Genomic DNA, 17,703 nt, shown 5'->3' on the forward strand with positions numbered 1-17,703 from the left:
AAGTCCAGATAGCACATGCTGTACCTTTTGGTAACTCCCATTCTGTGGGGCACTCAGTCACAAATGTGAGAGTGGGCATAGGTAACTGCTGTGATAGAACTTTGCAAGGACACACTATATAAGTAAAACTATGAATATACTCGAAAAACTATGTATATAAAAAGAGGTTAATGCATTATTTAAATCTCAATTTTATGATTTAACTCATTAATAGAAAATGACATTAGGATTCCCCAGCATTACCACAATTCTTATTGATTTAAACCCTGACCTGAACAACCTAAACAAGGGAACCCACTTTTAAATGGCAAAATTCTTAATCATGTGATCAGAGTAGTTACAATATGACAGGCTCTATCTTTAGGAGAAAGATTCTGTTATTATCCTAAAATGGGTGAGGAATGTAAAGTACCAAGGGGTTAAGTACCTTAAGTTACACACTGAGTGGCAAAAGCCAGGCTACATAATAAAATGAAAAATAAAGTATCTGGAGATGTATTTCCTACATAAAGGGGAGTAAACCAGGTGTTTACGGCCCTGAGTTAGACACCTACCATATTTCCTGCATAGAAACTTCGAACATGACCTACGGCCCTGGTATCCAAAATGTGGTCTGGGAACCACCAGCACTGCAACACCTGGGAGCTTGTTACAAGTGCAGAATCTCAGGCTCTACCCAAGACCTATTGAATCAGAATCAGCATTTTAATAAGATCCCAGATAATTGCACATTAAAATTTGAGAAGCATAGGCCTAGGAAATTTAACAAATACCGGACATTCTACTAAAAAACATTTATAGTCTTGGAGCAATTGAACATCCCTGGGTTCTGTTATTTGCAATAACATTCCGTGACCTCTAGTCACATTAAAAATGTTAATCTCAATCTCTTTTCCATTACTATGTATTATCCAGGCTATCGGCTTTTTAGTTTTGTTTTGTTTTGTCTTAGGGTCAAGCAAACTAGTTGAAAGCCAATGGAAATGCAAATGGGAATCCTCTTACACAACTTTCCTCTTGAAAGAAACATCAGTATCAAAATAGAAATCTAATTAATACTTACACACTTTAAAGCACAGTTTTTCTGATCTACAGAGTTCCAAAAGTGACATCCTTGGATACACTGCAAGAGACAATAACAGACAATGGTGAGTGATTGAAGAAATGTGACTTTTTCTTGTCACCTGAAAGTACAACGTAGTAACAAAAAGCATCACTCTGTGTTTTAGAAATAGAAATCTACCAAGAAACCTGAGGCCTCCAAAGGATCCGGGATTTGGGGATTCCAAACAGAGCTGTCCTATCTACAGGTAGAACAAGGCTTGTGGCTCACTGCAGGGCCCAGAGTTGCTGAGTGGAGTTAAGCCTGGCATGTGCAGGCCTAGAAGCCAGAGAACAGCCAACCTTCAGGGAAGACACTGTACACTGGGGAGCTGTCAAAGGTAAAGCCCAGGATAATGTGGCATTGGTATATCCTGGGTCCCTAAGCTGTCCTCACATATCAAGCAAAACTCAAAACTGGAGATTTAACCAGATGGTAGCATGTCAAAACCTAAATAAGTAGACAGTTTGGGGAGTCAGCTGCCTACTAGCAGCTTTCACCCCACAGCTGCCCTGAAAACCCTGAGTTGCCCTGACCTGCTATTGGACAGATTTGATATATTTCTTGTTACCTTACTTAATTCATCTGTACCTGTCTTGACCATTCCTTCCACAGGCCATGGTGGCACCTGGATTCCTTTTTCTTACTTCCTGCTCAGTCTCCTTTGCCATCTCTTTTTGCCTCTCTCCACCCCTTTGGTGTTTGTGTTCTATCCTCAGCTTTTTCTCTTCTCACTCTTCTAGTTCTCCCGCAGCGAGTTCATCCCCTACCTCAGCTTCAAGTGATCTGGATGATGATATCCCCCAAACTTCTCACTGCAGCTGAGGCTCCTTCCTGAGCTCCAGACCCAGATATCCACTGGCTCATTAGATGTCTCCATTTAAGTTCCTACAAGCACTTCAAATCCATCATGTGGAATTCAATTCCTCACTTCCCATCCTCAAATTTGCTCTTTCTCCTGTGTTTCCCATTAACACGCTACATTCTCCTGAGTTGTCCAAGCCTGGAACCATGGTGTCTTCTTCTCTCACCCCACTCTCCCCTCTCATGGAAAATCCATCACAAAGTCCTATTGACTTATCTTGTCATTAACAAAAATCCATCTGGGTTCCTCACTCACTGCCTCAATTTTCTGCTTTGCCATTTACCACTTGCCAAAAACCTCAGGGGGGACCCCTCTTGTTCCCACATTTGGAGTGACCTTTTTAAAACAAAACCTGGTTACAGTCTTCTCTTATCTAAAACTCTATATGTCTTTCCATCATCTTGTGAGTTAAGACCAACTTAGCAAGCATGGCAGACAAGGCCCTTCATGATCTGGCTCCATGTAACTTGGCAATTGGTATGTAACTGGGCAATTGGTCTTCCACCTCCCTACCCTCTATACATGTACCCCATTTTCCAAGCAAGCTGAAATGCTCAATTTCCTTAACAACTTAGGCTACTTCACACCTTTGTGTCTTGACAAAAAGGGCCTTCTCTGATCAATATGCTTTTTCCCCTCTAGTCCATCTGGAAAACTCTTCCTCTTTCTAGTTTTAGTTTGAAGGCCTTGCAGGCAAGTGACGTGCCTTTTACTCTTGTGTATTCTCTTTTCACTCCTCACACACACCACAATTCTGGTTCTGATGATGCTGTCTGGCCATAATTTTATGCATATGTCTGTCTCTCTGGTTTTAAGTATGCATCTCAAAAAGGTTGAGAATCCTTTTAAACAGAGACCCTATTTTTTTCATTGTTAAATTTCTAGTTCCTGGCACAGTGCCTTGTGCAGGCTTATACCTTAAGTCACTAAACACTTGTTAAACAAATGAATACATGTGCAGAACAGTAATAAAACCATAAAATGTCAGTTAGAAGAAATATTAGAGACGATCTCAAATAACACATATTAAAACTAAATCTCAGAAAAATTAAGTAATTTGTCCAAAGCCACACAGTTATATAGAGACAAAATCATGCACTTGGATTGGTCCTGTGCTGTTTCCACTTCAACACACTTCATTTTTATATAAATTCAGACTTCTCATTATTTTCAATTTGTCTTCTTCCAGCAAGGATAAATGAGATTTTACTTAGCAATTCTTACTGTGATAAAATCTGATCATTGTCCCTTCATTATCAACACAAACATTGTAATATTCTTGACAATTGGAGAAATTACTTACCGGTTCACTCAGATTATGTGGTGTGCCAAGGTCAAGCTGCTGGCCCTGAAATGAAGAAGGAGGTAGTAAACACCAGCCATCAGTACTGAGTTCCGTGTAACTAACACACCTTTTAAAAAAGCTTCCTGAAATAACGTTGCCTCCTCAGCATTTTGTAACTCTAAAGTAAAGAGCCAAATGTTTTAGAGGCATTAAATTCATCACTACCAGACAAAATGCTGGTGCAAATTAGAGATATAATGTCTTAAGAATTTTGCAGGAACTACAAAGGTGGGAGTAAGAATGTGGCTATAGGGAGAGAGTCTCACGCAGAATTAAATAATCCTGTGGCATTGGTCAGTTAATCAAGTCAAAGGACTCCTAGGTTAGTGATGAATTGTGTTCAGACTCTCCTTTTTAAAATTAAGAGCAGGGAGAAAATGCAAATTGCTATATAGTAAAACATAAGATTACTCTTTGATGGCTCACATACAAATTTTAAGAACTTTTTTATACTGGAGGAAAATAAAAGAAATAGGAACTAAGGACAGAGATCTATAAATTGCTCATTATCTCTCTGGTCATAATTTGAATAGAGTCCTTCATAAACAAAACAGTTTACAAAGGATGGCAATCAGATAATCTGGGCCATCAGATAAGTACCCACATAGTGTTCTGTGCTTGGTAGAGAGAAGAGAGCAGCATTCTATCACTGAGCTCACTGAGCATGCTCCTCCTTTCTATCCATTTGGCTCTTCACTCCATCCTCAGCACCTAGAACACTGCCTGACAGAAACAGGTGTTCAATAAATACTGATATGCTAAAGGAGTAAATCCATTAATTCAAAGTGGTTTCCCATGTAAGGATGCTCCAAAAGTCCCTTGAAAACATTATCCAATGGCTTAATATTGTGTGGGTTGACTTGAAAAGTAATCAGACTCAAGAACCAAAGAACAAATGTTGCCTATTTTTTTCCTTAATTTGAAGCATGAGTGAGGATTCCTTTAAACTCCATTCCCTAACCGGTTATATTTGTAGGAAAAGAAGAAGGATGATTATTGGCTTTTGTATTTAGATAATAAACATTTAGATAGTAAGAATTCTATCTGTTAGATGCATTTTGCAACCAAGTGCTTAATAGTACTTTCCCTAACTGGTTATATTTGTAGGAAAAGAAGAAGGATGATTATTGGATTTTGTTTTTAGATAATAAAGATTTAGATAGTAAGAATTCTATCTGTTAGATGAATTTTGCAACCAAGTACTTAACAGTACTTTGTTTTCATGATTTTGTTCAAAAGGTGGTTGAATCGCAAGCAAATAAAAATCAGGTGAGAGATAATGAGTTGAAAATTGAATCTTTTCCTACCCCTTCAAAAATGCATGTTAACTCATAAAAGCAAAAGGGTGGATGCTGGGTAGTCTTTGTGTTCCATTTTAAACAGTAGGAGAGCAGAGATATTTCTTGATGATCATAGTAACATTGTAACAGTAGTGAGTCCTGATGGCTCTTCTCAGGAGTACATTTAACGGGCTGAGTGAAATGACCATCAAATGGTTTTGGGCAGAGTAAACCTCACAGTCAGGTCTAAGGGTTTCTAATGAGGCAGATTTTGTCAACACTCTTCCCTAATCTCCACTCATTCCCCATTCTTCTCCTCACAATTACAATAGCTAACATTTATTGAATTATTGCTATGTTCCAGGCATTCTTATAGGTGTTTTACACTAAATCTCATTGAATCATCTCAGCAACCCTATAAGGTAGCTGCTATAATTAACCTCATTTTACAGCTGGGGCACAGGGAAGTTTAGTAAATTACCTGGATTAGGATTTGAAGGGGGCAGAGTGATTGACTCCAGAACCTGTGCTCTTAACCGGATGCCTTCCATAATCTCCACCAAAATCACATTTTTCATTTTGAACATTAGGATCCCCGCTGGTTTGCCTTAGCTCAAACTACTCCAATTATCTGCTTCCAATAGTCAAATTCAGTCCCAGATTTCAAACTTTCTTAACCTAATACCCACTTCTTGACATAAGCTTTTCTATTCTGCCCACCTCAGCCAGAACTAATCTCATTCTTTACTTCCTACCCTAATAAATGTTGTGGGGTAGTGGGATGGGGGAGGGATAGCATTAGGAGATATACCTAATGCTAAATGACGAGTTAATGGGTGCAGCACACCAACATGGCACATGTATACATATGTAACAAACCTGCACGTTGTGCACATGTACCCTAAAACTTAACGTATAATAATAAAATTTAATAATAATAATAATAATAATAATAAATGGAACTGAGCAGAATGATCTGTATTTTAATTCCACGTGATATTTGCTCCCAATGTGATATTCTCAAAGTTACCTGTGCCATCTAAACTTAGTGGTCGTATCAGGGACATAAGTAGGATAATACTTAATTCATAAGCTTCTGTGAAGATTCAATTAAATGCATTAATTATTATAGTGCAGTGCAGGCACTTAGAAATGTATTAGTAGTATTATGTCCCAACTTGCTATTAACAGCCTTTTGCATACATATCTTTGGTTAGTTAAGCAATAATATCCTCAGATAAATTTGATATATAAGATTAGAGGTATATTTTCTCTTTCAATTTTGAGATTTAATAACCCATTCTTTTCTAGAAATTTATCCATTTACATCCAACCAACAATTCATGAAAATAGAAGTTTACCTGTACTTTTTCCAACTAGAAATGTTTTTATCTTTGCCAATTTGATAGAAGAAAAATTGATAATTTATTTTTATTCTGCAATTCTGTGGTTGCTGTGAGGTTGAATATCTATCACTTGCTTTTTAGCCATTTTTTAAATATATATTATATATTATATTGGAATATATATATTGGAATATATATTATATTGGAATTATATATATTATATTGGAATATATATATATATAAGAAATATATATATATTTCCAATACCTTTTGGGGTACAAGTGGTTTTTGGTTACACGGATAAATTATATAGTGGTGAAGTCTGAGATCTTAGTGCACCTGTCACCCAAGTAGTATACGTTGTACCCAACATGTAGTTTTTCATCCCTCACTCCTCTCCTTCCCTCCCCCTTCTGAGTCTCCAAAGTCCATTATACCACTTTGTATGCTTTTGTGTACCCGTAGCTTAGCTACCACTTATAAGTGAGAACATACGGTATTTGGTTTTCTATTCCTGGCCAAATAACGGCCTCCATAGAATAATGGCCTCCAGCTCCATCCAAGTTGCTGCAAAGACATTATTTCTTTCCTTTTTATGGCTGAGTAGTATTCCATGGTGTATATATATCACATTTTTTTATCCACTCATCAGCTGATGGACACTTATACTTCTTTTTTGAAGTGGCTGTTTATATTCTAAATTCACCTTACATGCTTTTATGTGTATCAGGGATTTTTTCTTTAAAAACATTATTTTATCATGCGTAATACTTTTTTTCCACTTTTTGGCTTTGCTGTTATTGTATTCTGTTGTCATAACAGTTTAAGTTTCTGAGTAGTCAAATTTATTGATAATTTCTTTTTACGGAGTCTAAATTTTTTAATTAGGCTTCTTAAGGCATTTCTACTTCAAGATTACAGAAACAGTCACCCCTAATTTCTTCTAATATTTTCATGAAGTAAACGCTTGCTTTGCTTTGTTTATTTGTCTGTTTGTATTTAAGTAAATCTTTCTGTTTTTGTTTCTTAGAAACAGAGTCACCCAGGCTAGAGCACAGTGGTGTGATCACAGCTGACTGCATCCTCGACCTCCCCGCTTAATCAATCCTCCCATCTCAGCCTCCTAAGTAGCTGGGACTACAGGTGCATGCCACGACGCCCAATAATTTTTGTATTTGTTGTAGAGACAGGAGTCTCACCATGTTGCCCAGGCTGGTCTCAAACTCCTGGGCTGAAGGGATCTGTCCGCCTCAGGCTCCCATAGTGCTGGAATTACAGGCATGAGCCATCGCACTTAACCAAAAGTCATACATTTTACAAAATATATCCTGAAATTTATTTGAATCTGGCAGTTAAGTAGGAATTTTTTATGCTAAATGGATAGCAACTCATTGGTTTGAATTGTCATCTTTATCATATTTCACATTCCTTTACGTACATGGTTTTATTTCTAGATTGTATTCTGTTTTTCTCACAGGTTTATTCCTGTAGCAATAAAAACTATGCTAATTTGTGAATATTTTATAAAATTTCTGAATTATGATCTTATATTATTTTGTTTTAATGTTATATATTGATATACAAGACAAGTTTTCATGTCTGTACATTAATTTTTTAAAAATCTTCCAAATCCTATTATTTCTAATAGTCTTTCAGTTGATTTTCAGTTTATTTCTTTGGAACTTGAGATACAAATCAAAAATAAATATATTCTCATCACCCTCTAATATTATAAGAGCACATCATGTTTGTAACAGCCTTTAACTGTCTAGTGGTAGAAACCTTGATATCTGGGGAGGAGCCAAGATGGCCGAATAGGAACAGCTCCAGTCTACAGCTCCCAGCACGAGCGACGCAGAAGACGGGTGATTTCTGCATTTCCATCTGAGGTACCATGTTCATCTCACTAGGGAGTCCCAGACAGTGAGCGCAGGTCAGTGGGTGAGTGCACCGTGCGCCAGCCGAAGCAGGGGCAAGGCATTACCTCACTCGGGAAGCGCAAGGGGTCAGGGAGTTCCCTTTCCAGGGGTGACAGACGGCACCTGGAAAATCGGGCCACTCCCACCCGAATACTGTGCTTTTCCGACGGGCTTAGGAAACGGTGCCCCAGGAGAGTATTGCCCGCACCTGGCTCAGAGGGTCCTACGCCCACGGAGTCTCGCTGATTGCTAGCACAGCAGTCTGAGATCAAACAGCAAGGCGGCAGCGAGGCTGGGGGAGGGGCGCCCGCCATTGCCCAGGCTTGCTTAGGTAAACAAAGCAGCAGGGAAGCTTGAACTGGGTGGAGCCTACCACAGCTCAAGGAGGCCTGCCTGCCTCTGTAGGCTCCACCTCTGGGGGGAGGGCACAGACAAACAAAAAGACAGCAGTAACCTCTGCAGACTTAAATGTCCCTGTCTGACAGCATTGAGGAGAGCAGTGGTTCTCCCAGCACGCAGCTGGAGATCTGAGAACGGGCTGACTGCCTCCTCAAGTGGGTCCCTGACCCCTGACCCCTGAGCAGCCTAACTGGGAGGCACCCCCCAGCAGGGGCAGACTGACACCTCACACGGCCGGCCAGGTACTCCAACAGACCTGCAGCTGAGGGTCCTGTTTGTTAGAAGGAAAACTAACAGAAAGGACATCCACACCAAAAACCCATCTGTATATCACCATCATCCAAGACCAAAAGTAGATAAAACCACAAAGATGGGGAAAAAACAGAGCAGAAAAACTGGAAACTCTAAAAAGCAGAGTACCTCTCCTCCTCCAAAGGAACGCAGTTCCTCACCAGCAACGGAACAAAGCTGGACGGAGAATGACTTTGACGAGCTGAGAGAAGAAGGCTTCAGACAATCAAATTACTCTGAGCTACGGGAGGATATTCAAACCAAAGGCAAAGAAGTTGAAAACTTTGAAAAAAATTTAGAAGAATGTATAACTAGAATAACCGATACAGAGAAGTGCTTAAAGCAGCTGATGGAGCTGAAAACCAAGGCTCGAGAACTACGTGAAGAATGCAGAAGCCTCAGGAGCCGATGCGATCAAATGGAAGAAAGGGTATCAGCCCTGGAAGATGAAATGAATGAAATGAAGCGAGAAGGGAAGATTAGAGAAAAAAGAATAAAAAGAAACGAGCAAAGCCTCCAAGAAATGTGGGACTATGTGAAAAGACCAAATCTACGTCTGATTGGTGTACCTGAAAGTGACGGGGAGAATGGAAACAAGTTGGAAAACACTCTGCAGGATATTATCCAGGAGAACTTCCCCAATCTAGCAAGGCAAGCCAACATTCAGATTCAGGAAATAGAGAACGCCACAAAGATACTCCTCGAGAAGAGCAACTCCAAGACACATAATTGTCAGATTCACCAAAGTTGAAATGAAGGAAAAAATGTTAAGGGCAGCCAGAGAGAAAGGTCGGGTTACCATCAAAGGGAAGCCCATCAGACTAACAGCAGATCTCTCGGCAGAAACCCTACAAGCCAGAAGAGAGTGGGGGCCAATATTCAACATTCTTAAAGAAAAGAATTTTCAACCCAGAATTTCATATCCTGACAAACTAAGCTTCATAAGTGAAGGAGAAATAAAATCCTTTACAGACAAGCAAATGCTGAGAGATTTTGTCACCACCAGGCCTGCCCTAAAAGAGCTCCTGAAGGAAGCGCTAAACATGGAAAGGCACAACCGGTACCAGCCACTGCAAAATCATACCGAAATGTAAAGACCATCGAGACTAGGAAGAGACTGCATCAACTAACGAGCAAAATAACCAGCTAACATCATAATGGCAGGATCAGATTCACACATAACAATATTAACTTTAAATGTAAATGGACTAAATGCTCCAATTAAAAGACACAGACTGGCAAATTGGATAAAGACTCAAGACCCATCAGTGTGCTGTATTCAGGAAACCCATCTCATGTGCAGAGACACACATAGGCTCAGAATAAAAGGATGGAGGAAGATCTACCAAGCAAATGGAAAACAAAAAAAGGCAGGGGTTGCAATCCTAGTCTCTGATAAAACAGACTTTAAACCAACAAAGATCAAAAGAGACAAAGAAGGCCATTACATAATGGTAAAGGGATTAATTCAACAAAAAGAGCTAACTATCCTAAATATATATGCACCCAATACAGGAGCACCCAGATTCATAAAGCAAGTCCTGAGTGACCTACAAAGAGACTTAGACTCTCACACATTAATAATGGGAGACTTTAACACCCCACTGTCAACATTAGACAGATCAACGAGACAGAAAGTCAACAAGGATACCCAGGAATTGAACTCAGCTCTGCACCAAGCGGACCTAATAGACATCTACAGAACTCTCCACCCCAAATCAACAGAATATACATTTTTTTCAGCACCACACCACACCTATTCCAAAATTGACCATATACTTGGAAGTAAAGCTCTCCTCAATAAATGTAAAAGAACAGAAATTATAACAAACTATCTCTCAGATCACAGTGCAATCAAGCTAGAACTCAGGATTAAGAATCTCACTCAAAACCGCTCAACTACGTGGAAACTGAACAACCTGCTCCTGAATGACTACTGGGTACATAACGAAATGAAGGCAGAAATAAAGATGTTCTTTGAAACCAACGAGAACCAAGACACAACATACCAGAATCTCTGGGATGCATTCAAAGCAGTGTGTAGAGGGAAATTTATAGCACTAAATGCCCACAAGAGAAAGCAGGAAAGATTCAAAATTGACACCCTAACATCACAATTAAAAGAACTAGAAAAGCAAGAGCAAACACATTCAAAAGCTAGCAGAAGGCAAGAAATAACTAAAATCAGAGCAGAACTGAAGGAAATAGAGACACAAAAAACCCTTCAAAAAATCAATGAATCCAGGAGCTGGTTTTTTGAAAGGATCAACAAAATTGATAGACCGCTAGCAAGATTAATAAAGAAAAAAAGAGAGAAGAATCAAATAGATGCAATAAAAAATGATAAAGGGGATATCACCACCGATCCCACAGAAATACAAACTACCATCAGAGAATATTACAAACACCTCTACGCAAATAAACTAGAAAATCTAGAAGAAATGGATAAATTCCTCAACACATACACCCTCCCAAGACTAAACCAGGAAGAAGTTGAATCTCTGAATAGACCAATAACAGGAGCTGAAATTGTGGCAATAATCAATAGCTTACCAACCAAAAAAAGTCCAGGACCAGATGGGTTCACAGCCGAATTCTACCAGAGGTACAAGGAGGAGCTGGTACCATTCCTTCTGAAACTATTCCAATCAATAGAAAAAGAGGGAATCCTCCCTAACTCATTTTATGAGGCCAGCATCATCCTGATACCAAAGCCTGGCAGAGACACAACAAAAAAAGAGAATTTTAGACCAATATCCTTGATGAACATTGATGCATAAATCCTCAATAAAATACTGGCAAACAGAATCCAGCAGCACATCAAAAAGCTTATCCACCATGATCAAGTGGGCTTCATCCCTGGGATGCAAGGCTGGTTCAATATACGCAAATCAATAAATGTAATCCAGCATATAAACAGAACCAAAGACAAAAACCACATGATTATCTCAATAGATGCAGAAAAGGCCTTTGACAAAATTCAACAACCCTTCATGCTAAAAACTCTCAATAAATTAGGTATTGATGGGACGTATCTCAAAATAATAAGAGCTATTTATGACAAACCCACAGCCAATATCATACTGAATGGGCAAAAACTGGAAGCATTCCCTTTGAAAACTGGCACAAGACAGGGATGCCCTCTCTCACCACTTCTATTCAACATAGTGTTGGAAGTTCTGGCCAGGGCAATTAGGCAAGAGAAGGAAATCAAGGGTATTCAATTAGGAAAAGAGGAAGTCAAATTGTCCCTGTTTGCAGATGACATGATAGTATATCTAGAAAAACCCATTGTCTCAGCCCAAAATCTCCTTAAGCTGATAAGCAACTTCAGCAAAGTCTCAGGATACAAAATCAATGTGCAAAAATCACAAGCATTCTTATACATCAATAACAGACAAACAGAGAGCCAAATCATGAGTGAACTCCCATTCACAATTGCTTCAAAGAGAATAAAATACCTAGGAATCCAACTTACAAGGGATGTGAAGGACCTCTTCAAGGAGAACTACAAACCACTGCTCAAGGAAATAAAAGAGGATACACACAAATGGAAGAACATTCCATGCTCATGGGTAGGAAGAATCAATATCATGAAAATGGCCATCCTTCCCAAGGTAATTTACAGATTCAATGCCATCCCCATCAAGTTACCAATGACTTTCTTCACAGAATTGGAAAAAACTACTTTAAAGTTCATATGGAACCAAAAAAGAGCCCGCATCGCCAAGTCAATCCTAAGCCAAAAGAACAAAGCTGGAGGCATCACACTACCTGACTTCAAACTATACTACAAGGCTACAGTAACCAAAACAGCATGGTACTGGTACCAAAACAGAGATATAGATCAATGGAACAGAACAGAGCCGTCAGAAATAATGCCACATATCTACAACTATCTGATCTTTGACAAACCTGAGAAAAACAAGCAATGGGGAAAGGATTCCCTATTTAATAAATGGTGCTGGGAAAACTGGCTAGCCATATGTAGAAAGCTGAAACTGGATCCCTTCCTTACACCTTATACAAAAATCAATTCAAGATGGATTAAAGACTTAAATGTTAGACCTAAAACCATAAAAACCCTAGAAGAAAACCTAGGCATTACCATTCAGGACATAGGCATGGGCAAGGACTTCATGTCTAAAACACCAAAAGCAATGGCAACAAAAGCCAAAATTGACAAATGGGATCTAGTTAAACTAAAGAGCTTCTGCACAGCAAAGGAAACTACCATCAGAGTGAACAGGCAACCTACAAAATGGGAGAAAATTTTCGCAACCTACTCATCTGACAAAGGGCTAATATCCAGAATCTACAATGAACTCCAACAAATTTACAAGAAAAAAACAAACAACCCCATCAAAAAGTGGGCGAAGGACATGAACAGACGCTTCTCAAAAGAAGACATTTATGCAGCCAAAAAACACATGAAAAAATGCTCACCATCACTGGGCATCAGAGAAATGCAAATCAAAACCACAATGAGATACCATCTCACACCAGTTAGAATGGCAATCATTAAAAAGTCAGGAAACAACAGGTGCTGGAGAGGATGTGGAGAAATAGGAACACTTTTACACTGTTTGTGGGACTGGAAACTAGTTCAACCATTGTGGAAGTCGGTGTCACGATTCCTCAGGGATCTAGAACTAAATACCATTTGACCCAGCCATCCCATTACTGGGTATATACCCAAAGGACTATAAATCATGCTGCTATAAAGACACATGCACACGTATGTTTATTGCGGCCCTATTCATAATAGCAAAGACTTGGAACCAACCCAAATGTCCAACAATGATAGACTGGATTAAGAAAATGTGGCACATATACACCATGGAATACTATGCAGCCATCAAAAATGATGAGTTCATGTCCTTTGTAGGGACATGGATGAAATTGGAAATCATCATTCTCAGTAAACTATCGCAAGAACAAAAAACCAAACACCGCATATTCTCACTCATAGGTGGGAATTGAACAATGAGAACACATGGACACAAGAAGAGGAACATCACACTTCGGGGACTGCTGTGGGGTGGGGGGAGGGGAGGAACATCACACTTCGGGGACTGCTGTGGGGTGGGGGGAGGGGGGAGGGATAGCATTGGGAGATATACCTAATGCTAGATGACGAGTTAGTGGGTGCAGCGCACCAGCATGGCACATGTATATATATGGCACATGTACCATAGAGCCTAAAGTATAATAATAATAATAATGATAATAATAATAATAATAATAAAATACATACTTCTAAAAAAAATAAATAAAAATAAAGATAAAAAGAAAAAAAAAAAAGAAACCTTGATATCTCAGTATTTGATAACTTACTTTAGGGCACTGATTACATAATTTACTTCTTTTGTATTCCCAACTGCATCCACCACAGAGCTGAATATACATAGATACCTAGAAAAATTTATTAAGTGGAATTGGTATTCCACTCAATAAATTGATATTGAATGAAATTTATTAAATTGAATTGATACTCCTGAGCCCTTCTCAATGTTAGTTCCTCAGTTGTTGTGATTTGTTAATTAAAAAAAAAAGGGGTTTGTGATGTAATTCAGGAATGGAAAACCAAATGTCGTATGCTCTCACTGAAAAGTGGGGGCTAAACTATGAGAATGCAAAGGCATAAGAATGATACAACGGGCTTTGGGGACTTAGAGGAAAGAGTGGGAGCAGGGTGAGGGATAAAAGACTACAAATATGGTGTAGTATATACATGGCTGATGGGTGAACCAAAATCTCACAGATGACCACAAAAGAATTTACTCATGTAACCAAATACCACCTGTTCCCCCAATAACTTATGGAAACATTAAAAAAGGTTTTGTTGCTAAAGAAGATGGGAAAATTATGATTAAACAAAGCCTTTAATATGTTATTGTGCCCAGTGAATCTACAAAAAGAGGGCATAGCAAAATACACTTCCACAAATTATTCAACCATGAATTCTTTTTTCTTTCTCATGAAGGATCTCACAATACTAGTGTTCTGAAGGGCATTATTTGTTGTTTTCTGCAGCACATGGCATCTAGAATTCAAAAAACCTTTTCAGTTAATACTTTCAACTAGTACATGCAGATCTCTGTTAATGTAAGCTAAAATTAATGTAAAATACCAATGCTCAAGCATAGAACTATGCCTCGTGCAATTTGGCCCACAATTCTAACATTTTATTTTTGGACAAGACATTCTTGTGGTGGTTTTTTTTTTTTTTTTTAAGAAAACATGTCTCAATATCAAGAATCACCCAATAAAATTATACATGACTTTCAGAGTAAATGCTCACGTTTTAAAAAATGATACAGAAAATATAATAAACTTGAGCACTTCATGTATCCTCTCCTGTGAACCATGGTTACATTCAATTGTACATTCACTTCACTTTTGTCCCTCCAGGCCCTGTGTGGGAACATGTAGTACTTTTACTGGTCAAATTGGCAGACCGTGTCTCTCTTGCTGTTGCCACACATCAGCTGTGCCTTTCTCTGTAGGTGGTGAACGGAAGGCAACTCAACAAAGGAACAAACTGTCTATTCCTACTGCCAAACCCTGAAAGCAAGGAGCCCACAAAAAAAGATAAGAATAAATAAAACTACAGTAAAATAAAATGGAGACTGCAATATTGGAAACAACTAAAATCAGTTTCAGTAGCAGGCAAATTAACAAATAAATTATGGTGGTACATTCATATAATGGAATACTCTAAAGATATTAAAGATTCTGTTTCTAAAAAAATTTCAGGGTCTAGGGGAAAACTCACAATACAATGTAATAAAAAGCTGGATGCATAGCTGGGTGTAAATTATAGATATATATGTACACACACATATATGAGGAAAAATACTAAAAGAAAATTCAATCAAAAGGTTACTAGGGTTGGAATTACAAGTTTTTTATTCTTCTCTAGTTCTTTATGTTATAAATATTTTATTTAAAATGTATATTCTTATTATAATTAGAAAAAAGTTAAAATCTTTTTTAGAACATTTAGTTTTCCATTTAGTAGTTGAAACATTTAGTAGTTCCATTCTTCCATTTTTAAGTTTGGGTTACAAATATAAAAAACTAAAGCATGCAATTCTATATTAAAGGCAATGAAGTCTTTGGCAAAGATTTATATAAAATACTAAACTTTTTAAAAAATGCTACTAACCATGGTAAACCTAAGCAGTGTTTTAAACTACAGTTTAAATCAAAAGTGTATAAGCACAAGTTTCTTTTTTAATCTGCCACAGAATTCTATTTCCAATACTTTCACATAATCTAATGAATACTATATTTAGTACTTGTATTATGTTTAAAAGTATGGCTATAGATAGGGTCATATGCAAACTATCATGATATTTTATTTGTGTTTAGACAGGAAGAGTGCATTTTTCTCTGTCTATAGAGTATTTGGTTTTTAAAGTTAATTCAGTGACTGTTTTAAGCACAACTAAATTACAACTGAAAAGAGATGGTACAATAGTTAGAGAAGGGATGACACCCAGAAATGAGAATGAAAGCATGAATTTCCATATAAAAAAACTCACTAAAATTATAAATGCACAAACAGAAATAAAGAAATGTACAAATAATTATTGCTTTAAAATATAATATTATTTTACATGGTATCTGTATCTGCTTCCTTTTTCATCCAGCTCCCTACACAGCTGGAATTAGCAGGCATTATCCTGTGGCCAAACTGATTTCAGGTTTCAAGACAACTATTAATGACTTTGTAATAAATGAGTTTAAATAGAAAGTTTTTAAGTGTGCAAAATTGGCAAAATTGATTCCATTTAAACCTCCTTTACCCAAAAAATATATGACCAAAATATATATGACCAAAAAAAGACCAAAAAATATATGACCAAAATATATGCCCAAATATAAATATATGAATATAATGAATATATATGAATATAAATATATGAATATATATGACCAAATATAAATATATGACCAAAAAAATATATGACCAAAAAATATATGACCACGTACCCTAAAGAAATATAATAGCCTGCTTTATCTTCTGCAATTATAACGGCTCTTAACTTATTTAAGAAAAAATCATCTATCTTGCCTCGTTGCCACCACTTCTCGTAAGAAAACTCCTCGTAAGGAGAAAATAATTCTATCAGTTATAACAAGCTGAATTATACATGTTCCAGTTCCTGCAAAGACAAATGTTAGATTGTGAGACTTACCAGATTAGTTACACACGACTTTAGGCAGCTATTTAAAACTGTACACTGCACCACAGAAATCCATAGGCAGCCAAGAGTTGCAAAATTGACAAGTTTCGGAATAAGACAGTAAATGTTCTTCATCACTTCACCAATGGCAGATTTTTAGATGGCCGGTCTAATTTTCTCCATTTTGCTATATGAATTATTTGGGCTTCATCACTTCAATTGGAGGAGTAGCTGATGGATTTTGTTTTGTTTGTTTTGCTATATTAGGATATACTTGCCTTTTGAAATAATACTTAGCCTTTTTCATTTAGACCTTTGAATCCTTGAAAGCTTGTAACAGTTCCCTAAGAGCTATTTCATAACAGCTTCCTTTTACTCCCATAAAGAAAGTCACCCACTGACAAAAGGTTAGCTCTTAGAAGAGCACTTCATATTGGAAATTCAAGAAAACGAGTTGCATATCAGCAAGGGTGTGACACATGCATAGTCTGAAACTGGAACATTTCAGTGGGTCGTCCACCACCTTACTTCTCTGAGCTCTTTTCCGCTCTGCAGGGAATCGGGTTTTGTCCACGTATGCTTTAGCAAACAGTAGCACTATTATAATAAAGAATTATTGAAAAAATAGAGGCATCCAAATGAAGCAATGCAACTGAGAGAGAAAACAGAACTCAGAAGCCAAATACATACTTTTAAATTTAAGAGCAAACAAAGCTGAAATTAATAGACAAATACCCTGGGAGAGAGTTAAAAACAAGGAAGTTGGTTAGAGCACTCTCAGAACTTTACTACATATTAACTAAAATACCGCCTTATCAGGTCTATCGAGACAGCTGAAACTAGTTACCAGAAACCTAAGATATGTTCAAGTGTCTGCCTTGAGAAGGAAACATTGTACAAGCTTCCTTCCTGCCTTCCTGCCTTCCTGCCTATCTTCCTTCCTCTCTCCCTCTCTCTTTCT

At 37.8% G+C, this 17,703-nt stretch overlaps 1 protein-coding gene across 2 annotated transcripts in view; it reads right to left on the bottom strand.

Annotated features, from left to right (window-relative positions):
- Positions 1-16,877, bottom strand: part of ROS1 (ROS proto-oncogene 1, receptor tyrosine kinase) — a 155,562-nt gene extending 138,685 nt beyond the window's left edge. For both annotated transcript variants that reach the window (XM_063724964.1, XM_063724965.1), the window contains exons 1-3: positions 16,755-16,877; positions 3,271-3,315; positions 1,064-1,123 (exon numbers count right to left, since the gene is read on the bottom strand). In XM_063724964.1, the coding sequence (XP_063581034.1) occupies positions 1,064-1,123; positions 3,271-3,315; positions 16,755-16,877 (228 nt within the window). The remainder of the gene's footprint in view (positions 1-1,063; positions 1,124-3,270; positions 3,316-16,754) is intronic.
- Between the last annotated feature and the right edge of the window lie 826 nt (positions 16,878-17,703).

The sequence above is a fragment of the Pongo abelii genome, chromosome 5 (assembly GCF_028885655.2).
Source record: "Pongo abelii isolate AG06213 chromosome 5, NHGRI_mPonAbe1-v2.0_pri, whole genome shotgun sequence".
Classification (NCBI taxonomy): domain Eukaryota; kingdom Metazoa; phylum Chordata; class Mammalia; order Primates; family Hominidae; genus Pongo; species Pongo abelii.